The 23,214-nt window shown below is 39.1% G+C and overlaps 2 protein-coding genes across 2 annotated transcripts in view; one reads left to right on the forward strand and one right to left on the reverse strand.

The window, feature by feature from the left end:
- Nucleotides 1-11,470: 11,470 nt before the first annotated feature.
- On the reverse strand, nucleotides 11,471-17,225 carry ENY2 (ENY2 transcription and export complex 2 subunit). Its single transcript, XM_058042399.1, has 5 exons — nucleotides 17,174-17,225; nucleotides 16,726-16,819; nucleotides 14,868-14,938; nucleotides 12,621-12,695; nucleotides 11,471-11,706 (listed from the first exon to the last, which is right to left on the reverse strand). The coding sequence occupies exons 2-5, from the start codon at nucleotides 16,791-16,793 to the stop codon at nucleotides 11,630-11,632; spliced, it is 291 nt and encodes a 96-aa protein (XP_057898382.1). The 5' UTR covers nucleotides 16,794-16,819; nucleotides 17,174-17,225; the 3' UTR covers nucleotides 11,471-11,629.
- A 195-nt stretch (nucleotides 17,226-17,420) lies between these two features.
- Nucleotides 17,421-23,214, forward strand: part of NUDCD1 (NudC domain containing 1) — a 38,953-nt gene continuing 33,159 nt past the window's right edge. Inside the window, exon 1 of the mRNA XM_058038442.1 lies at nucleotides 17,421-17,601. Coding sequence (XP_057894425.1) covers nucleotides 17,484-17,601 — 118 coding nt within the window. The 5' untranslated portion in view covers nucleotides 17,421-17,483. The remainder of the gene's footprint in view (nucleotides 17,602-23,214) is intronic.

The following is a 23,214-nucleotide window of genomic DNA, read 5'->3' on the forward strand; positions in this document are numbered from 1 at the left end:
CGATCCCCAAATATAATTCTTGAAAGACATCAAAATGCCTACTCTACAGCAGGAAAGTCCAAGTGGACACTGGCAAGTGGTGAGGCACTTGGAACTGATAGCCCAGAGAAGTTGTGGCTGCCCCATTTCTGAAAGTGTTTAAGGCCAGGCTGGATGGGGCTTTGAATAACCTGGTCTAGTGAAAACTGTCGCTGCCCATGGCAGCAGGTTTGGGACTAAATGATCATTTAAGTTCCTTTCCATCCCAAACCATTCTGTGATTCTGTGATTTTATGACACCTCCAAACTGAAGACATACCCAGTGACTAGCAGAGAGTGAAGTATTCAGTTGTGTTGATGCCACAGTGTGCTGATCTACTCTTCTGGAGATAAGTCTTGTTCTGTAGAAGCTCTTATCAGTTTTTGGCTCTGAATAAGGATGAACAGGAAGAAGACTTTCCCTGCCAGGAGTAGCACATTTCTGGAGACACTAGCTCAAATTCACAGCCACACACTGAGTGAGCTCTGCTCTCCCCAGGGTCAGTGCAGCCTCATAAGTGGCCTTATGCACACTGTGCAACGCAGAGTGAAGGACTGTACAGACAATTCAGCATGAAAATTAGAAATATAACTTCCTTTCTTTATAACTTCCTTTCTTTATGAAGCTTCTCCTAACTACACTCATTCCCATGTCATGAGCAACTCTAAGGAGAAAACTGGGCAATCTGTTTCTCATCTTTTATACACCTGCTCTGCAATCATCTCCTTCCTTGAAAAATGCACCACAGATTAGAAGATGGGATGCTTTTGGTAAAATTTATTTCACAATTCAGAATTCATTCTTAATTCATGTACACAGCAAGCATGGAAAGTCCTGCTTAGCTGTGCATGTTGCATGAGATGACATGAGAGGAACTAAGACACAAGACCAGGGAGATACTCTCTTGAGTAATTAAACAGTTTTCATTAAATTTTATGAGTGAAAAGAATAACATAAAAACTGCTGTATGAAACTGACAAAAGTCTTGTTTCAGTATTTTATTTTACAGATACTGAGGCATTCAATTGGAGCCATGACAGTTAAAATCTTGTTTGATGGAGACCCCTAAATAATTATCTCTGAAAGAATTAACAGGTTTTCTGTGTGAAAATCATAGTGAAGTTTGCTTTTAAGTACTTATAAGCCTTTCTATTCAACAGAACTTCATTTTAGTAATTAGTGTCAAAAATGTCTATCAGTTGTTTAATTCTTCTATTTAATTTAAACTTTTGAAATTCTTGTTCAAACACACACTTGTGTAATTTATTACAGAATATAATAAAATAAATTCATGGAATACAAGCTAGTGAGACAAACATTTTGCCCCAAGATGATCTCTTTAAAAAGAAACAATGACACTTCTGTATTCTTCTTTCACTCAGAATTAGCTAAAGCTTTCTGGAGAAGTCGTATTTTGTTGAAAACCAGCAGCATAATGCCTCAGGCCTAGATTATAGCCCAGCTTATTCACAAAAGTATTTAATCTATGTTTACTTGAGAAACAGAGTAAAACAGACATGAGGCATATGTGGGTCAAAATCCTAGACAAAGAGAAGTCAGTGTTGACTCATTGATTACTGGCATTTACAAACCTACAATGTTTTGTTAAAAATGTAAAATTTTCAATAAATATTAAATATCTATATTTTGATTTATAATAAATAGACACTAGTCTTATCACATAGTTTACAATATGCCTAACTAAACAATCAGATTATCAATGCTTTTAAAAATTTAACAGCAAACTTCAGTAAAATATGTAGGAAATTAAGAGAATGCAAGATGATCCTTTTGCTTTAGTGTCATATGGGCTGTTTACAGTCAATATAGTTGAGAAGTTATTACGTACTGGATATTTTCTATGTTATGAAAGGATATTTGTCCAAATGAAGAATCCTCCTGCATCCAAGGCAATAAAGTAGAAAATGTACCTAAAATTAGAGCTGAATCCCAATGAATGCCTTATCAAAATTTGAATACCAAAAGATTTCTTGTAATTCTATTTTGGTAATTTTACAAGTCTTGTCTCCTACTCTTGTCACATATCCTTAAAACAGTGCAGTATATTCATTCCAAGCCTATCCAGTTTGTGAAACCATGCAGCACCAGCTAATGCACATGTTCTCTGTGCCCTTGGGACTGAGGCTTCTGTCTCAGGCACAGGACAGCTCAGGAACAGGGCCTGATGCTCAGCCAGGGTCTGGCCTTGATTCTGAGCCAGGACTGGGCCAGTATGTTCCCTTGCATATAGGCCATCCAAACTACCTTAGAGTAATATTGGGAGGTTTGCCATTTTTTTGCCATTTTATTGTCAGAAGAGCCAGGGAGACTACAGGGACTTGGTGGACTTGTGACAAAGCTCTTACTGTACACACTGATGAGCTGCACAGCAATAGAATTCATGCCTGGCACACTGCTTCCTGGCCCACTGCTGCTGGGATTAGCTTTTCCTGACTGCAGATACAAGCATCTTATCTAAATCAATAAAACGGAGTTCATTACAGATAAACTATGGGAGAGGGAAACTTGCAATTTCTTCGAACAGTCTGAAAAATCCCATTATTTTTCTTATGAAGAGTTCTGTTTCCTTTATAAAGCCAAATGTTGCTCTGACTTATTTGGGCACTCTGAAATAAAAAGCCAGTTCTTGGCAAAACGAGTCCTTAAACGGCAAAGATCAAATCAGGTTTCAGAAGAAGAGGAGACAAACAGAAGTACCACAAAGTGGATATTAAGTTTTTATTTTACCAAGGAATAATTGAAGTTAAAATTCTGAAGAGGTCAGCTAAGGCTGAGAGCATGCATGCCCAGAGGGCAGAACCTGGCCTGCAAGAATACTGCAGGATTAGAAGCAAAGGCTGCATGAAGTTTTGCAAACTGAGCTCATGAAAAATGTAACAGTACTAAACACACACCCTGTCAGTGATTAGGAGGTTTGCCATTTATTGCAAAAGCTAATTTCACTTCATTATCTTTTCTTCATCAATTGATGTGGCACACTTCTCAGCCATGAATGCTTGGCTAGATAGGAGTGAGGCCTGGTAACACACAGACACCCCCGTTCTCCCATGCACAAAACTGGAGGATGTAGAGGATCTTTGAAAGCTGTAAAATAGCATTAGTAAGAGATAATAAATAGAAATTTTCCTCTGTGTTCATTAATAACATGGGAATGAGAATAGTGCTAACTTTTTCAAAGATGGGAATATAAATGAGAGGAAGCAAACTATATTAAAATGCAACATCTCTTGCCAGATTCCAGATTAGCTATGGTATCAGAAGAAAGCTCCTAGAAAAAATGTCATGGCAGGTTTTCATTGCATATTTGCTATCCCACTTCATGCACCCCAGTGAATGTTTCATGAATAAATGGCAAATATTCTACACAGCTATTTAGATAATGCAAAACAAGAAGTAATTATTTCACTGGTAAATTTTTTTGACAGACATTTTTTGTAGTTTATAGCAACAAATGAGAATAATGCATTTTCAATTTAAAAGAGCAAGAGGGTGTCATAAAACACAGGATCCTTAATGCAGGTTTCAGGAGACTGGATATGAGTAAAGAACTCTAGTATAAAATGCTAAAATTAAAAAAAAATCATTTAAAAAAGCAACACTTTTTAAAAACTTGCAAACCAAACTTATTAAGGTAGTTCCTGACACAATTTTCTGCCAAGTGTTTCTTCTTTGCTGCTCCACTGAGAAATCTGGAAATAATAAAAACAAAGAAACTATTATCTAAGAAGCAAATTTTAGAAAAGAAAATTCATTTCATCCTACCAAAGTAAATTCAACTTTCAATGAAAATGCCTTTCAGCAGAAAGGTACAATTCTTCTAAAAGATGAAGGCAAAATGTATATCTGAAAGATGGCTCCAATGTCCAAAATCTTAGTTGCCATTTTATCAGCTTGATAAAAGGAATTACTCCTCATTTCAAATCCTTCCTCATTTATGTGCTCAGAATAGCATGGTAACAAAACCTTGATCATTAAGAATATACCACACATCTTGTAGAGCACTTTTTCAGTATAAAATTATAATTCACAGCTGTGACATCTAGTTGTAAAAGAAAACTATATCCTTGGTTGCATGCCTGAATTTGCTTTTTAGCGTAGAGCATAGCTTACATGAATTTTTCTATTTGTAAATTATTGCTACTAGAGAAAATCCAATTATTATTTAGTCTAATTTGCCCATAGCCACTAGTATGTTACTACTCTGTTGATGCAAACCATTCCCAGGTCCTTTAAGTCCTGGTCTCAGAGCTAAAACTTCCAGTGGCAGGGTGTGAGTAGTGAGATCAAGAGGAGACAAAGATTGTGTGACACTGGTATAGGTACAACTTAGGTGGAAACTTACTGTTTAAACTCTTAACACTGAGACCAAGCTTTGGCAAATTCTCAAGAGCCAAGCCCTAAATGGTTGTCACTATGTGCCTCCATCTCCCCATCAAACACAAACAGTCATCTTCAAGGCACATATTTAGTCTAAGCCAAATACCTGGTCTGTCTTTGAGAAAGACCTTGATTTATCCTTTGTGGCGCATGGCAGTAGTTAGTCTGATTGAGTCGCTCACTGCTCAGAAAATTAAAATACAAAATAACACAAAATAAGACAAACTAAGAAACAAACAAAACTCCTCTCAGAATCCATTAACAAGAGACGCTTCATATACACATAGCAAAAAAATTAAATATGTTACAAAGAATAGTGATGGAAAATGTTAGGTGGTCATCTCAAATTGGTGAAAAAATGTATTAAATTATTTAAATAATTCAGGCAAGATATTTCAGTCATATGTACTACCGTATAAATTCCATAAACAGGAATGCAAATAACCAGAGACTGTTACATGGCTGTTACATTAGCAGCACAGCAGGATGCAGCATCGAAGTCCATAAAGGAGAGGAATTGTTGTTGTTATGCTATGATATGAGACTTGAATAAGAGTTTAGAAGTAGCATTAATTTTCTTGATTAAAGATTAACAAGGTGAAGTGTTTAATTGGTATTTTAACTGGATAGCAAGGAAATAAATTCTGCATTTTGGATTTTAATGAATTCTATGAATCATGGAAACACAGCTCTTTGTCTAATTTAAAATTTAATAGTTATCTCAAATTGCATTTATTTAAGATCATATTGGTTTTGACTTAGGGAAATAAGGAAACCTGATAAAAGTTTATTCTTATTCCTAAGCTTTATTTCTTTGTCAACTATTTTTCTGCTTCTTAGACAGTAAATCTGGTGTAACTAATCTATGAAATTTAATGACTTTTCAAGTTTGGCTCAAAAAGTTAATGTTGATATAACATTACTTCATCTGTGTACTGGTGTCCTCTTAAGAACCCCAAAAGATCTCTTTACCTGCCGACAAAACATCTCTCAGTGCAGCAAAATTTTTGTTCACAGGATTTCTAGAATTTCCTTCTCCTACCTCTGATAGAGGTTTATCCCTTTTCACAGTCTTCTCCTGTTCCACCTGCATATTTTTTTGAAATAAGGTTTTTCTTCTTTATCTCTAATTTCCTTTTAATTTAGGTGTTTCATTTGGCCTTGTAGAAGAAAACCAAGAAACAAACCCTTATAAAACCTTGCCCACCTCTGAGCTGGATGCCTCACTTCTCCTGCCTTCACTGTTCAGACTCTGCTCATTTTGTCCTGTTCCATAGCTCAGCCAAGTTCAGAAAGTGTCTAACAGGCTTGTTCATTGTCCTACACTGTTTCTGTCAGCAAACTTGGCTCATTATATTTAGATGAGACATGAAAGAATTTCTGGCTACAGGTCTAGAAAATACAGTGCCAAACTGATTATTGAGGAACAGTTTTTATAACAGCAACATAATTTCCCTAATTTCAACAATAATTCATACTTTGGATGGATTTGTAAATTGTATGAATTATTCCAGATATCTGTCCATACTGTAATTTATGCCATCCAACTAAGATTAGAGGAACACAGCTGTATTTTTCTGACTTAAAAGTTTGTGACTATTTGAATCTGTGAAATGTCCTAATACTTTGTGTCTGTCAAGAGGATGTTTAAAGAAAGTTTTATTGGTTGGTAATGTTCTGTTTAGAGAAGTTGCTTGCCTTTCAAACTTTACTGTATAGTAAGATTGATTTGAAAGATGAAGATATGCAACACGTGTCACAGTGTCTGGAAATGGATAAAATCAAGTGTTGGATTAAATACTAGTCAAATAAAACTTACAGACAAAAAAACCCCACAACATTCTGCTTTCAGCATCTGCAGTAGCAGATATTGATCAAACACCATGTCTTAATAACATGATCATGAAGCATTGTTAGATATGAATCAGATTCTCTTTCCCAAATGTGTTTAAGGCAGATTCTGCTTGGTGTGCTCAAAGCTCACTGTCGGTAATAAGTGCAGCAGAGGGCTACTTTCCTTGGAAGATGTGAATCCACGTTCTGTTCCCATGGTCTTTTTTTATGTTCAGAAATACCCAACCCAACTCAGACCTTTTCCAGGGAAGTAAGGTAAGAAGAATGAAGGTATTTTCCTTTTTGAATAATGAATCTCCTTCTGAGAGTTGTTCTGAAGTCGTTAGATTTGTAGAAGTAGTACCATCAGCTCCTCTTTGAAATAAAAAAAAAACTGTGAGAGGGGAAATGGAGCAGAACTGTTGGACTTAGTTTTTGATACTGCAGTAGTACTCTGAGTAAACCTCAGAAAAATCACCTATAACAACAGAGAGTAATGATGATGATGTAAAGAACACTGGGAACTGTGATGACCTGCATCAGAGCTGAAACCTCTTTGGCCCATCTGTTTTGAAACCATGCACCAGAGGGTAGCAGATGTCCTTCTACAAAGGGAAATGTGCTACTCCACATGATGTATATGAGGCATTGCTGTCACATGCAAAACTGTCATACTTATGCAGATTGCTATGCACAGGGGCCAACAGATATAGACAGGTAATTTACCACAATTAAATCTTATTCAACTTCAATAAAATTGGATAACAGCAGCTACAAGCACAAAGTGTAAAGGACTGCTGGCTCCAAGTGAAAGAATCCTTCAGCTACAAGAAACCATAGGTATTACTATGCAAACTTCATAGACAATGACTGGGATTAACATTATGTTATATATGAAATGTAGATATATAGATATAGATATAGATATAGATATAGATATAGATATAGATATAGATATAGATATAGATATAGATATAGATATAGATATAGATAAATATATATATACACATATACACATCTATAATAACATATATATATATGTTATTATGCAATATCTTTCTTAGGACGTACCAAGAAACAGCATCTGATGCAAGTAATAAACATACAAAATTAGTTCAAAATTAATACTCTTTGCAGAGACTCTAAAATCATCACAATCAAAATTTAGTTTTGGTAAAATATGTTCACTATGGAGATCCAGGAAAAGCTCTCCAACTAGTTCTGACACTAAACAGAAATAAAAATTTTAAAAAACCCAGAAAATAACAAGAGCACTGACCTGTACCTGTCTTGCTGCACTTCCTTCTCATTGATCTCTGGTAGCTCAGTTATTTTGCTTCATTGAAATTGTGGGATTGCCATGTAATGAAATCAAACTTTTAGTTTGATTCAGTCTGTTTTTTAAGTGGAAAAGGACTGCTGCTGGAAAGACAAAATAAAAAAGAAAAATTAAACATGGAAGGAAAACACCCCAAAAGATAGCCATCCTCTCCATAATTTTTATAAACTTCACGCAGAACCTCCTGACAGTATTTCAATTTCCTATTTTCAATATACAAAGAAATACCTTGATTTTAACATAAACTTAGTTAACTGTTTACACTTGACATCTCAATTAGACAGAAAAAAAATTTCTTCTTGGCTTAGACGTTATTTCACAGATGTTGAATTCACATGAATTCATATCTAGTGACAAATGTTGAACCTTTTGAATTGAAAAGTTCAGCACAGTTGTAATTGTGATAAAGGTCACAATATTAATGGTCCTAATATTGTCTGTCACTTTGACACATCCAAAAACATCAATACATTTGAGGTACATTTTAGAATTCTTTTTTCTATCTTACCCAACACACAAAAAATTGTCTGTTTTAAATTCACAAATAATTTCTATAAAAACAGAGATTTCAGTGGATATCTTTTTTCAACAAGACCTAGCTCTACAAACGGATTGATTCATTCTGCACAAGAATTTAATGTAAAATAAACTTCCAAAAAGCCAGCTGCAAAAGGTAGTACAAGAAACTGCTTCTCCTCAAGAATACACAAAACACAAAAATAGGTATTTATTATTTTGATTTGCTTGTGCACAGCCGCTCCTTTCATCACCCAGTATAAATATTGGCTGTTCAACACATACCAATACTCTACCTCGCCCCTTCATTTTTTCTCCTGATGTTGAAACATCTGAGAGGTTAGTTTTGGCATGTTGGGGTCCCTTGAAATGCACCTCATGCAATCCCTGTACACTTCCATACAGTCACTAAATTTCCCAATTTTCTGCTTTTCTTTCTAGAATTACATTTCCTTTGATGGTATCTCCATTCCAGAGTGCTTGTAAGCCCTTCTTTCTTCTTTCCAAGATTTCAAGGGGGATCAAATATGCAAGCTTTGGTCCATGTCCCTGCCACTCAAAGCAACCCATAGCATACGATAGCTTTCACTTTGGGGAAGATCTTTTTACTCTCTTTAAGGATCCAAGCCATGTCCCTAATATCTAGCCCTCAAAGTTGTGTCTTCTTCCGTGATTTTTTTTCCCCATGTTTTTACAGCATCTGTGAGGTTGGTTTTGACAAAATTTAGTCATTTCCCCTGCACTTCATTTCTTCCAAAATTGTTTTCTTTCACTTCCTTTGCAAAGGGAAACAAAATCTTGTGAAACTGAAAAGAAAGACATACAAACACTCTGGAAAAGAGATAGGATCAAATGAAATGCGATTGAAAAAAACCCTAAAAAAATGGAAATCGAGAGATTTGATGACTACAAGAAAAGGGTCTGGTAGGAAATGAGGTACAGTGCAAAATACCAAAGCATTCCAAAACTAAACTCACAGATGTTACAAAAGCAGCGGAAAAATCAAGAAGAAAGACAACAACTTGGAGGGGAAGATATCAGGGAGATGGCATGGATACTTAAAAAAAAAGAAAAATTGCCTAAAGTCAAAAGCCGTGAAAAGGCCTGTATGTCATCAAGTGTAGGGATATGAACCAAAGATTGCTAAAATTGATTCCTGTTGAAGTCTGAAAGTGAAAAGAAAGCCTAACAAACACACTGGAAAGGAGATATGATCAAATGAAATGCAATTGAAAAAAAAAACCAAAAATCCCGAAAATCAGGATTTGTCACCCTTCGTGACAACAAGAAAATGGACCGGGATTACATCTGGTGCAGTGCAAAGGAGCAAAACAGGCCAAAATTAACCTCACAGATGTTGCAAAAGCAGGGGAAAAATCAAGGAGGAAGATACAAATTGGAGGGGAAGATATCAGAGACATGGCATGGATACTTAAAATAAAAAAACCTTATATTTTGCCAAAGTGACAGCCATCAAAAGGTATGCCATGCCATCACCTGCAGGGACATGGACCACAGCTTGCCTAATTGATCCCCATTGAAATTGCAAGATTTCATTTCCCTTCCCAGTAGGAGATGTTATTTTCTAACTAACCTCAGAGATTTTGCAAAAGTGGATGGAGCCGTGCTTTCCTGAAGATATCTGCATATCTTCCTGCTAATGAGAAGTGCTTAATGAAGTCGTTGTTTTGCTATGCTTGTGTGCATGGCTTTTACCTTACCTATTGACCTGTCTTTATTTCAACCCATGAGTTTTTCCAACTTCAATGCTTCCGATTCTCTTTGTCATCCCACTTGGTGTTGCTGGGGAGTGAGTGAGCAGCTGTGTGGGGCTGAGTTGCCAGCAGGGGTTAAGCAATTATACATACTAAATGCAAAAGCACATTTTAAAAAACAAAATGGATCTTTAAGCGAAAGAATTATTTTCTTTCCGACCTCCACATTTATTTAACAGCATCAAGGCAATGACATACAGCAAATACACTCTAACTGACATTAAGGTAGATTTAAAACAGCGCAGGCCGAATATCTGCAGCAGATCCACGATCTTGGCTCCAGTGTTGTTACAGTCTTAGCAGGAGCTTGGTCCTTGTAGACAAAAGATGTCCATGACCAGTTATATCTTACCAGGAGCTTGATCTTGTAGACAAAAGATGTCCATGACCAGTTACATCGCGGCCTGTTGGTGCTGGTATTGCCCTGTTTATACCAACTCCTGTTTACTGCCAAGCTTCACCTTTGGCTGTGGGCAGATTTCTCCCAGATCGTTCCCCTGTCTGAGGCGGCCCTGGAGCCCTCTCAGGCTGGCACTGCCACTGTGGCTCTGCCCAGCGCCGAGCAGGTGAGGCTGTGGGCTGAGTACAGCGTGTCTCAGGGGGCGGGCAGCGAGGGGAGCGCTGTGTCCGTGCCACAGCTCCGCAGCGCTCTCCCCGCAGGCCGAGGGCTCCGGAGGGAACGGGAGCCGCCACCATCCTGGGTGCAGGGCGCGGGCGCCCCCCAGCGGCAACGATGGAACAGCGCAACCCACCGGCACAGGAACGGCTTTCCAGCTGACAGTTTCTACAGCATTCTTCTAATTAGGACTATGAATATTGTTTTGAGTCAGTAGTTTTTCTCCACCGAGTCACAACAGTATCCAATTACTCATTCAGGTTTTGCTTATGCTTGTGCATCACTTTATAAATGATTCTAAAATATAGGAAAAATTAAACATTCTCACTTCAAAGCCTCTTTCTTGATCCTCTCCATTAATCAAATTTATTTTTGCAGTTATGTATAGACCTGGTTGATGTTACAGTTCCAGATACAAGAATTAAAAATGCTTCATGTTACAGTGGCAAAGTACTGAACTATACTTAATTTAAAAAGGCCCCAAAGATCCACATAAAAAACAGTAATATGGGCAAAGATAGAAAACAGTAGTTGTTCAAAATTAGAATAGTGACTCAAAGTAAATGTGAAAAGAATTGCTGATGAAAGATACAAGTGCCTTTTTCTTAAAGAATTCAACCTCTTATTAATTGCTGAGTAAATACTTGCATCCAATGTCAGAGACTTCAAACAACTCATTCCATATAAAAGAAGTACAAAAGAAATTTCACCAACAGTTTTACGTAGTTTTAACTTTGTCCTGCTTACTCTGGGAAAATCAGAAAAGCTATGCTCAGCAGTATGTCATATCCCATTTTCCAGACTTTCTTTTACACCCTTCTGCATTTCTGCTCAACATACTTGTTAACTGTGCTTCTTTTCTGAAAATCTTTGCAAGGTTCCACAATTGTATAAAGTCACGGATTATTACAAACTGGAACAGGTGACACCACATTACAGTCCACCGAGATAGAGAACCACCTCAGAACCATGAGTCCACAAAATTTTTTATTAAAATAACACCAACTTTTGGAAATCAATGCAATGCAAAGAAAAATTAATAGTTTTTCATCCTTATGAAGTATGTAAACTGTATTCCAATCCTGACATGACTGATGTAATACAGGAAACTGTATCCCAGATGAATGTCAAAGTTAAAGACTGGCATGCTGAGCAAGGAAGGTTCTTATTCTTTGCAAGAGTTCCTTCTTTACACTGTCTGGTACCAAAGCTGAAACACAAATAAGAAAGCAAGAAGTAAAAAAAGACAAAACAAAAAGTATGCTAAAACCACACTTTTACAATAGCCATTTCTATTCTTTTATTCTTCTTGCAATTTTGTTAATACCTAAAGTAACTGAAACAACTTGATTTTCATATAGCACATGTATATTTTTCCCATTTAAAATAGGCTAAAATTAGGATCTATTGAGAACAATGTTACTGGTCAGATTTTGGGGGTTTTTTTGCCTATTGATAGTCCAGAAAACTGGCAAGTTTGAGGAAAAGGATTATTTAACAGGAAACAGGATACAATCACCAGAAAAAGTGTTATTATCCTACCTTTATTCTTCACAAATTTAAGATTAAAAAAAAATTCTCAAATCTGGTCTCTAGTAAGGGTCTCAAGCAAGCTATTTTGAATGCCTATTTTTATTTAGAACCTAAGGAAGTTTCTACTACTAACATCAAACCCTGCTAGAGAGCCTGAGAGGATCAATATAAAGAGGACTGCAGTTTCCTTAAATGATGTAATTTTTTTTAATTTGTATTCCATGTTCTTTACTCTTCCCGTTCCACTAGAACTGTTAGTTCTGATTTTCCATCTTAAAAGATTTGGAATTTTAAAACATCTGTGTTGCATACACAACTTGGGACCATTAAGTCAATTATAAAAATTAATAGAGATATGACTAAATAATCTGCAAAAGTAATCTGAAGGCTGCTACACAATACAAATTCACATTTTTCATTGGTTGCTATTATTAAGCTATTAACATTTTATTTGTAGGTAATATCAAGCTATTAACATTTTTTATTGAATCCAACACAGACAAGCTCATGATGCTGCTTTCAAAATACTGATGAAATAGAGGTAGGTATGTTTATTGATGTACTACTCCATTCACATTTGCATTTTCTTACCTCTGCCTTTGGGAGTGATTTCTGCCACCAAATCATCAACAGTAACATGTTCTAATCCTTTTTCTTTAATGACATCTAAGGAAGACCAAGACCAATACTTTAAGTTTTTAATCCATTCATAAAATGACAAAACCCGTTGTCATGGTTTGACCCTGGTGCAGTGCCAGTGCCCCCATGAAAATACATTCTCCCTGGTGTCTGCTATGAGATGTGACCAGGAATAGAGCAAAGCAGGCTCCAGCTTAGGAACAGAAGGAAAACAACTTAATTAACTTACAATACATAAAAGAAACACACAGAACTCAGGATGAAAACTTTCCAAACATTCCTCCTCCCCCCACCAAATTCCAATATATCCACCCCTCAATCATCAACTCTCAGTCCGTCACCACCCTTTAGATAAGCAATTCTCAGTTAATCAAAGAGTGAGGGGTCCCTCTTGTGCCACAGGCTTCCCCTGGAAACACAGTTGAGACCTCTTGTGTTTCCTGTCATACGTGACACCGCCTGGAGATCATTGCCATCCTGACATCTTCCTTCCATGCCCAGTGCTCTCACCACTGCGCATGGACCAGAGCTGATCTAGGGTTTTCCTTTTAAGGGTGCTTTGTCCAGTTCCAAAAAGAGCACAGTCTCTCACTTTCAGGACACCTGTCCCCCTCAAATTCACCCCCTGGGGCCGAGGGGTCTCAAGAACTGACATCTTCTTCTGCACTGATGGTCGAGGGCACCAACCACCCTCCTCATCCATTGTCTCTGTTCACACGCTCCTTCACATAACAACACTGCACTCTCTTGGCTCCGAGCCATTGCCTCCCCCTAAATGCAGTCTCTGTGTCACAGGAAAAGTGGTTCTGTCCATGGCTGTACAAGAAAACTCCAGCCAAAGGCCACTCCATCATCTCCTCCTACCTAAGATTCTTCTCCACTTCTCTCGTGGCCCATTTCTTCTTATCTCATCGCTATCTTTCTTCTCATTCAGCTCCAGGAGGATTAGCATTTGTAATGTTTCCATCATCCAAGAAAAGGGTTAAAAATCTCAGGCTCTGCCTGTCCAGAACTCCCATGGCTGTCCAGCCAGGGGCACCTTCTCGCCACATCCCCCACTTCTCTGTCTCAGCCGGCCGTGCTATCAAATTTCAAGGTGGCACAGGCACCAGCTCTCTCTCTCTCTCTCCCCTGGGGGGATTTTGCTGCCTGATGACTCCCCAATGATCCTCCACCCTTCCATCCTCAGGGGCCTTCACCTCCCCTCTGTCCCAGGCCCTACCTCACCCAGCCGCTGCCGCCCAGCCCGCAGCTGGGCAGGGGAGCTCTGACCTCTTTCACCACTGAAACCCAGAGAAAGCTTTCCTGGGAGTTCTCTGCTTTTAACCCCTGTGTTCTCAGAGGTGTATCCATGTCCTCAGTGGCCACATCAGGTGCCAATATTCAAAACTGAGCACCTATTGGTTTGACCACAACATCCCATAAAACTCATTTCCTCTCAAACCAGGACACCTGTGCTGGTGACTAAGAGACAAACCCTGCCTACATGGTCATGGGAGGATATAAAGAATATGAGACCTAAAGATGGGTTATTAGCTCAGTACCAACTGCACTGTACAGTGGATTTTAGTCTCTCACTCGTGCCATAGATTTAAGGATGGGAACCTGTCACTGCTGATGCATCTTGATCAGCTCATATTTTAAAAACAAACATGAAATTGTTTTATCTCATCTGAGCATTACCAGATGTGCCTGTTACTAGAGTGTTGGAGCAGTTCACAAGTTGGCTCACTTATCTCTTAAAACACATTATTTACACAGTAGTAAGAAAGGTGCAACCGGAAAAACACTTTGGAACATACAGTAAGGAAGAGCACAGACAGTAAATCCTTACAATTCTTCTAACTGGTTTAAACAAGATTTCTGTACATATTTCAGCCAAGCCAAAAAGTATGTCAGAGAAAAAGGAATAAATCTATAGGAAAATAAAGGCTGTTATTAATACACATCAGTATGTTTCATCAGTATGAAATAACTGTTTACTTATAGTGCCTTGCACACTACTGAAAAATGCAGAAATCAAAGCTGAGAAGTAATCTCAGTTCAGCAGCATGTTTAAACATAAATGTCCAGTTGCCAGGGATACATTCTTCTTGCCCAGGTCTTGTTTAAACTGTCAGTAAAGCCTTCATCTGGGACTTTTATTTGTCCAGAATCTCAGTTGACTACAAAGGAAATAAATTAATTGACCACTGTTACCTTTGCAATGTGCCTTCAGCTGATCCTTCCAGCCACATTCAATTAACTTGGCTCTCAGCAACTCTTTAAGGCTGTTAAAACAATGTAAAACTTGTTAGAACAGCAAACATTCCTGACAGCTTAAATATGCTCCAGTGTGAAAGTCAGGCCTACAATTACTACCCAAGAGGTCCCAGAGCAGCAGCAGAAATGGCTGAACAGCAGGTGAATCCAAAATTAACTCACAGAATTGCTTCAGGCAATGTTGACACTGCAGCCACAGAAAAAAAAAAAATAGAAGCGCTTGAATTCCTTAACCTGAGTCTACTCTGGCAGCAGATGTATGCAGACTTTCAAAGCTGGAGTATTTCACCTGATACCAGGTCTTTAAAATAAGCAAAACCTTCTCCCTCACCTTTCAGGGAGAATTCTGCACTACTCAACTGCAGGTTTATCTCCCCAGTTACACATTATCTTGTTCTGGGTGAAAATGAAGGATCCTATATCTTAAGCTTCCTAAGCAAGGTTAGCTATGTAAGCTTAAGCAACAAGAATTCAGGCGTTACTGGAAAAGACACAACAATCTGCCACAATGAAGCATCTACTCTGTATAGCAAAACAGAATATTGAAAGTTAGGTAAAAAAGTGAAAATTAGTACTAAAAAAAACAGAAGAAGGGAAAATGAAAGTAAGATATGATAAATAACTTTAATATCTTTTACCCTTTTCTCCATTAGCTAGGAAGCCTGCTTATCTTGTACAATCCTAAGTAACTCTAGCAAAACCCTGTTTTTATGAATGAAAGGATTGTAGCAAGAGTTTGAACAGTGTAGGTCTAATACCTTTTACTCAGGGAATCGTGTAGAGGGCAGAGGAACTGATGACAAAAAGCAGAGTAAGAATACAGGTGAAATTGGCTGCCTCTGGATATTTCCTAGTTCAAGAAATCTAAGTGCTCTGCCTCTGATCACAGTACAGCTCTGATAAAGCCTGTTTATAACACAGATTTTGACATCCTGATAAAACCCTTCCTATTCTTAAATTAGCAATCTCAATACCATTCCAATAAATTGCTTGCTTTTCTCAAGCTCTGTGCAATCCTCAAGGGGATGGTCACAACCAGGAAAGATGTAGAGCAGAGATACCATGTCAGGCTACAAAAGGTTACACCAGGCACAAGGCTATGCCATGACCCAGGAAAAAATTTCTTCCCATACAGGTCTTTAAAAATGAAGGAATTAGAGCTTTTGGTGCATGGCGTTGCAAGCACAGTGAAATGATGAGGAGGTAAACGTCATAAGCTCTCTAGTGATATGCAAATATAACATCAATAAAACAGACTGAAGAGACAACAATAGGCCAAAAAAAAATTGTGCAATTTACTTGTTTGCCTTGATTGGGATCTCTAGAATGACTTGCACAAGCACTCCTTTATGTATTGTACAACATATTGCTTTACATAATAAGAGAAGAGCAAGAAACATAAGAAAAACTTAGAAGCAAAAAGGAAAGTTTTGTTTCCTTCTCCTTATCAGGAAATAACAAGATTTAGCTGCAGCAAATTGAATGGAAGGATGATTCTTACATGAATCTAGGGCATTCCAACACAAAATACCTGCATAAGGGAAAGCTTTAGAGTTCATAAACCAATTACCCATCCTTTATCTCCCCACTATATCTTTACAAGTGGAAAACTAAAATAAAACTGTTCAAAAGGCATTTTTTAAAATAGTTTCTATAACACTCAAGACTTTTATGTGCAAGCATTTAAAGAATTTAGAATTGAGTTTACTTTATGGAGTTTATTGTACTTCTAGGTGTAGTGCAGTCTTGATGTATTTAAAGCCTCTCACCGGCATGGAGGAGGATTTCAACTTACCGCTCTCGCTCTCCTGTTTCGATTAGCTTTTGGTTAATGGTTGCTCTCATCTGCGCATCTTTATTCATTTTGGAAATCTAGGTTTTCCACAAACCTACACAGAGCAAAGCAGAGTTTCGACAAATGCTGGTGTCATTCACTCAACAAAAAAAAAGTGACCAAAACACAATGACATGCAGTGTTCCGTCCACTGACACACCCCCGCCGTTAATGACCGGAGCACCAGTGTGTGAGCGGCTCAGGGGCGAGCTGGGCACGGCGCCCTCCCGGCTGTTCGAGCGCCGGGCTCACCGGGCCGCCTGCGCGCCCACGGCCCACCCTCTCCGGGCGCGGCCTCTCCGCAGCCCGGCTCTCCCGCCCGGCGCCCCCGGCGCTCGGCCCGCCCAGCGGCGCCCCGGAGCGAGGGAGCGGAACAGGGAAGGCCCGGCCCGGTTCGCTCCCGGCTCACCGCCCGCCGCAGCCCCGCCGGTCCGTGCAGCAGAGGCGGAGCCGCCTGCAGGACGCACCACGCGCCGCCAGCCCCACCGCTCCTGGGAGCAGGTGCCGCCGGGAAACGTAGTCCGGGCTCGGCGACTACAGCTCCCGGCGCGCCCCGGGCGCACGGCTGCCTCCTGGCCCGGACTACGGCTCCCAGCATGCACTCCGGCGGCCGGGCGCCCGCGCACCCTCTTCCCGTGGTGCTCCGCGGCCGCTGCCGCGCGTTCCCCGCGGGCCCGCGGAGTTGCCGGCGCTTCCCGAAGTTTTCCCGGCGCCGCGGGATGGCGGGCGCCGCCCACTGCTCCCTGCAGGCCAAACGCCTGCTGCTGGACCCCAAGTTCGAGGGATACAAGCTGTCGCTGGAGCCGCTGGCCTGCTACCAGCTGGGGCTGGACGCGGGTGAGGAGCGGGCGCGGGGCTGATCCCGCCGGGCATCCCTTGGGCAGCGCGGCGGGGACGGATCCAGCCGCCTTTCCCTTCGTCCCCTCGCGGTGCCCCGCGGCCCTCGGTGCAGGGTGCCCCGAGCTGGGCACAGCCCGGCCCGCAGCACCGGGAGCCCCGCGCCTCTCGCACGGCGGGGGTTTCACAGATCAGCGCTTCTGCTCGGCTCTTCCCGGTATAATTGCTGCAGTTGGCCGGGGGCGCCCGGCGTTCTCCCCGCCCGCTGGCTTCGTGGTGGACCCAGGTGTCTGACCTGTCAGAACTCTGCCTTAGCCTGCCCCTGGGGCGCTTAGTTCCTGAATGAGTAAGGAAACTGTGTCCTAAATCTGCTGTGGTGCAAGGCAAGGTGAGGCCAAATGACCAGCTGAGGTAGTTCACAGCGGAGTGCGAACGGAGCTCCTGCGCTTTAAAGAAATATGTATGAAATTAACGTCTTGTACAAACTTCAGCAAATTAGCTGGCTTTCTTTCTTACTCTGCCCAGAGTTGAGAGGTGAATCTTCATTCCATGCCCTGCTTTCTCTGCCAAACATCATTAGTGTTTGAGATGCTGGTCCATTAACGCGCTAATTCACTGAGGAGTACATTAGCACAAAGTCCTGTTGGATATGTGCCTACAATCTTAGCCATGCCCTGAAGTATCTCAGCACTCTACGTTTACTGATTTGAGAAATTCAGGTCTTTTTGTAATGTGGGTGAATTTGTTTGGTTTTCTTTGTAAAACTGAGACAGTAAACACAATTTGTGTGGATCAGTCTCAGTCTCTATATATTTACTGAACAGTATATCTGTCTACAGAGTGACCCATTACATGCTGCTTTAGTTTGGTTTAGAACGTATTCCATTCGTGGTAGATCAGAACGTCGTGTTTGCCATGCTGAGTTGTCAGCAGTAGGAAGGAAATTTTTAGATAAATTTTGTATTGAAGGGTAAGTGAATGAGATTGTGAGTGTATCTGTGGTAGGACTGCAAAATATAATGACAGTAACATTTTTACTGTAAGACTGCTTTAGGCGTCACCTTTCAAAAGACAGCCCAAATGCAGCGTTGCATGTTATGAGTGTGCTGCAGTTGTGTCAGAGACAGCAGCAACGTAGCATTGGTGCACTCCCTAGTTTGTCTCTTATTTGCTGTTCTGCTTATGGTCAGGCAAAATTTGTGCTTCTTGTATAGTCAGTTGTGCACCTGTTCTAAATAGGTGAGGATTATAGATCTTCATTAAAATACATGAACAATGGAGTTGCTAATGGAGAGATGGATCTACTCAGTTCTTGTCCCTTCAGATACTTTACATAATGGTTACAGTAACTGTGTAAATGTGTAATAGAGGATCGATATGTGTGTGATCTTTTCTTTCCCCACTTCCCACAGCACAAAGACCCTGACTCATTTCAGCCTAACTTACTCAACTGTGCTGCAGAGTCACTAATACTAACTCATGTTTTCTGTTCTGTGTGTGCATATGTAGATATAGGTACTGGTCCTCTAAAGAGTGGAAAGCTTTTATTGTTGTTCTTGTGTTTTGGAATTAATAACAGGAAATGCATCAGGCCTTATATCTGTCTTCCAGGTGTTTTGATTGCAGCCTGCTCTTCGGCCAAATGGCTGCCTCATTCTCCTTGCTGGTTTTCTTTTGTGTCCTTCGAGGCAGTTTGCTCACAGTGCAGAGGTGTTCTGTACCTGACTTTTGTATTTCCCAGTGTCAGTGGTCTACACATGTGTTAGATTTAGGGCATCCTTCCAAAATTTTGTTTTTGTGTTGTGCAGGAATGATGGGTTGAGTTTTAGAGACGGTGGATGGTGTGTAGGCTGTGGCTTTTTCAAATTACTGGGTGGGAGAAGAAGCCAGTAGTGTGTGGGAAGGCCAAGCACTTCTGCTTTCCAGCACACTTGTATACAGATTCAAAGCCTCTAGAACATGATTAAGAGCTTGGTAGTTTCTGGGTTATTAAATAAATATTTGTCACTGTGTGAAGAATTTGATTTAATTTCCTCAAAGTGCGACTGAGTGCAATAGCTGAAAAAGAAGTAAAATGTTTAGGAACACTGTCAGTACAATTATTTCTGATTTTATTCACAACTGTTTGCAAAAATAACATAGTAGAATCTGGAAGACTATTGTAAAAAGGTGGTTGATTTTTTGTTTTACAGAAAAAGATGTAATGAGTGTTCATCTCAAATGACCTGAGATTTGTAGTTTGCTTGGGTGGCATCCCAAATTTGGTGGCAGTTAAGAGGAATATGTGAGTTTTAGAGTACTTGGAATACACGACAATAAAAAGAAATAAGTGCTTGTTCTTAAGTAGAACTGAGTTTTAACTCAGCTGTAGTTGAAGTGTTTATTATCTATTTTTATTAATTTCACTGCTAGCTATAAAATAAAATTACCAAAAAAAATGCCCTGTGGGATTGATGCAGTCTTCAGCCCCTGGAGCAGGTGGATAGCAGCATGTGATGTTGTGTGACAACTTGTGGTGGTTGTCATGTTCCTGAGGACTACAGCGAGCTTCATTTTCTGACCATCATGTAAAACCTAATGTTCAGTTCTGACATGCCTTCAACTGGTTGACTGTGCTTGCCAGGAATTTGCTGTGGTCAGATATGCAACTGACATTTTAAGAAACAATTTATTTATTAGATCTATTAAATCACCTTAGAAGGTGATTTTCTAATAAATTTCTAAAAATGTATGGTCGCAGTGAAGAAGAATGGGGGAAGTATGATCCTGTCCCTTCTCTTTTAAATACCATGATTTTCATGTTTTTCTTTTAAATATTCCTTATTCCAACCCATTCTGTCTTAGTTAATGCTAAACTGTCACAGTCATTTGTTTTCTCATCTCTCCTCCTGGTAATGTATTTCAACTAGTAATAAGTCCTATATTATTATGCTTTAAATTCCTAGCTCTTCACTGTACATTTTGTCTTTCTCCTTACTTTTTAAAGTTTATTTCCATAACTTATTTTCAAATATTTCCTTGCACTGCGTTTTGTAATGCCTTTTTTTTTAGATCGCCTACTGTTTAGGAGGGTCTTGGTCATGGTTATCTCTTCTGTCCTAATCCGAGCTCAGCAGAGTCCAAAGCAGAGACTGTGGGGCAAGTCCTTGTCTCCAGCAAGGAACATGTCCAAGTTGCATAACATTTTTAAGGGATCAAGACTATTGTTGGCTACTGGTTAGATGTCTCATAATTCCTTTTCCTTTCCGGAGGCTTGGAATTTGTTCAGATGTGGAATTCCCTGATCCCCTTCCTCTCTATCTTTTCTGTTTGGCAGGACCATTGTACTTGTGATGTAGTAGTGGATGTTTTTCAGTATAGCTACAGCAGGAAGGCAGAGTAAACATTTGCTCAGAGATGGAGCTGCTGATGCAAGCCAGGAGCATATACAGAGAATGCATTCCTTTGATCATGTGTATTTATCAGTTTTATCCCTTTTTGTGAAAAATTATGGCAATGCATGCTGCTTAGAAGGCCTGCTTCAGTGAAAAGTTGCTCATTAGTAGTGCTCCATGGAAAACAGGTTTGTGACTTTTCATGGAGCAAAAGGCACTGCTATGTTTCAAACATTTACAGAGATTTTCATTTGCATTTTCCATTTGCATTTGAAAATTTAAATATAAAAAGAGTGTTTAAATTAATGTATGGGAAATAGTAAGAAATTGTGAGCTTTTTCAGATATTTGCAGCTGTAATTCATAGAAGTTTAGGTCTCAGGCACATATTTCCTCAACAACGAGATGCTGCCCTTTAACATTAAAAGCATGTTTTTTATAATTAAAAGAAAAAGCGTTAATGCAGGGTTAGAAGGGTATTTGAATGCTGATACTAGAAAATTATCTCTTCCACTAATGGACCAGTGTGTCTGCAATACAAAATTGCTTCCACTGGGTGGCATTGTAAAACAAGACATGACATACAAGCATATAATATTTGATAGCACAGAATATGCTGGTATCATTACTTTGCATATTTTGCAATTTTGTGAAGTTGCTTTAGTGTATTCAGGGAAACATATAAAAATAGAGGGGCTGTTTCAGGGTTGTTCCTCATCCTTTTTTTCTCTACTTTTCCCCAGTTCTGCTTCATAGTGTTTGGTGGCAGATGTAAGAAGACCTCTCTATTAATTTAAAGTATAAATTCCTTGATTGAATGTTCTTTATTTAGAGCAGATTTTTTTTTTTTTGCATTGCAGACTAGTAATTATAATAATATCTAGCTAGACATCTTACAGTAACAGTTAGGTTAGGGATGTGTTACTTCTGTTGATTCTTGTGAATTACTTTGTATTTAGTGCTTTTGCTTTTAAGTAAAGCATTGTGAGTGCAAATCTTTTCTTTAATTACGTTTGAACTATTTTGAGTCAAATTATTAAAATTATTTCTTTTAAAGCACGGAACTAGTAGAGATAAATACAATTCTAGAAAAGTAGCATAGTTTTCTTTATACTGGTCCAAAATATCCTATGCAACTCAGGTTGTTGTGAATTAATGTGGAAAGCTGAGTTTATATTTATATTTAGTTTATACAGTGTGCATACTCACATTTTTTTCTGGTATGAATAACCATGTATGAATCAGTGTTGCTGGGTTATCATGGTGCAGGTGCGTTTATCAGAAATTTGAAAGAGACCACGTATCATTCCATTGAATAGCTGCCATTGACTGCTGCTTCTTAATTGAACCCAAACAGACTATTGAACCCATTGAGACTGGTGTATTAGTCTGACTCTTAAAAATCACATGAGCAAAAAAAAAAAAAAGAAACAGGAAAAAAATTAAAAACCATAAAATAAACCCAAACCAAACAACAACAAATTGGAAAAAAATCTTGACTGAACAACTAAATAAAAACTCATAGAACTGTGTAACTGTGAGACTGAATAAGGTGATGATCTGATTGAAGTATTTCTTCTTCTCCATTTATATTAACTTACCTTTCTCTGAATTTACTTTCTTAAAAGTCTCTGGTTTTTTTCTCTTTTCTCCTTTATTTATTTGCACTCAACTGTATTGCTTTTCTCTTTCTTTGAAAGACCGTCAAGAATCCTTGATTCTTGAAGGCAGTAGAAGGGAAGGAATGAATGAATTTCCCCCTAGTGTAGAATCTTCTATAACCTATCTAAGCACATGGTATGTGATAGCAGATGGCAGATTTCACTTGGTCACAGTATGGTTTTCAATTAATGGAGAATGGCATAGGTTCTTTAATTGCTTCATCTTGGCAGGGCTCTACATATGTATAATACATTCCGAAAGCAGTTGGCTGCCTCATTTGAAGTGTTTCATGACAAGATAATACATATTTGTCAGATTTCCTAATTTCAAATCACCTGTGTATTGTATAGTTTCTGAGTTCTGTTTATGGAATTAATTACATATGGCAATAATACAAGGGATTTGGATCTCCTATTCCTGACCCCTTTTATTACTCAGGGCTTATCAGAACTACAGTCTAGAAAAATAAAGGACAGAGAGTTCATGTTCTTCCAGATTTTATAAAGTTTATCGCCTTGCAATCAGCTAATCAATAGTTTATTGTTCCAAGAATCTTGGCGAAAAATTGTACATTTACT

The sequence above is a fragment of the Melospiza georgiana genome, chromosome 1 (assembly GCF_028018845.1).
Source record: "Melospiza georgiana isolate bMelGeo1 chromosome 1, bMelGeo1.pri, whole genome shotgun sequence".
In the NCBI taxonomy this organism is placed as follows: domain Eukaryota; kingdom Metazoa; phylum Chordata; class Aves; order Passeriformes; family Passerellidae; genus Melospiza; species Melospiza georgiana.

Bases quoted from the DNA above. Each gene is read 5' to 3' on its own strand.
- ENY2 (XM_058042399.1), bottom strand. From the start codon at position 16,793: ATGAATAAAGATGCGCAGATGAGAGCAACCATTAACCAAAAGCTAATC. The intron at 14,939-16,725 runs GTAAGTTGAAAT...TTGTTTTAACAG, and splicing joins GAAACAGGAGAGCGAGAGCG to CCTTAAAGAGTTGCTGAGAG. The intron at 11,707-12,620 runs GTAAGAAAATGC...TTTGTGTTTCAG, and splicing joins AATCACTCCCAAAGGCAGAG to CTTTGGTACCAGACAGTGTA.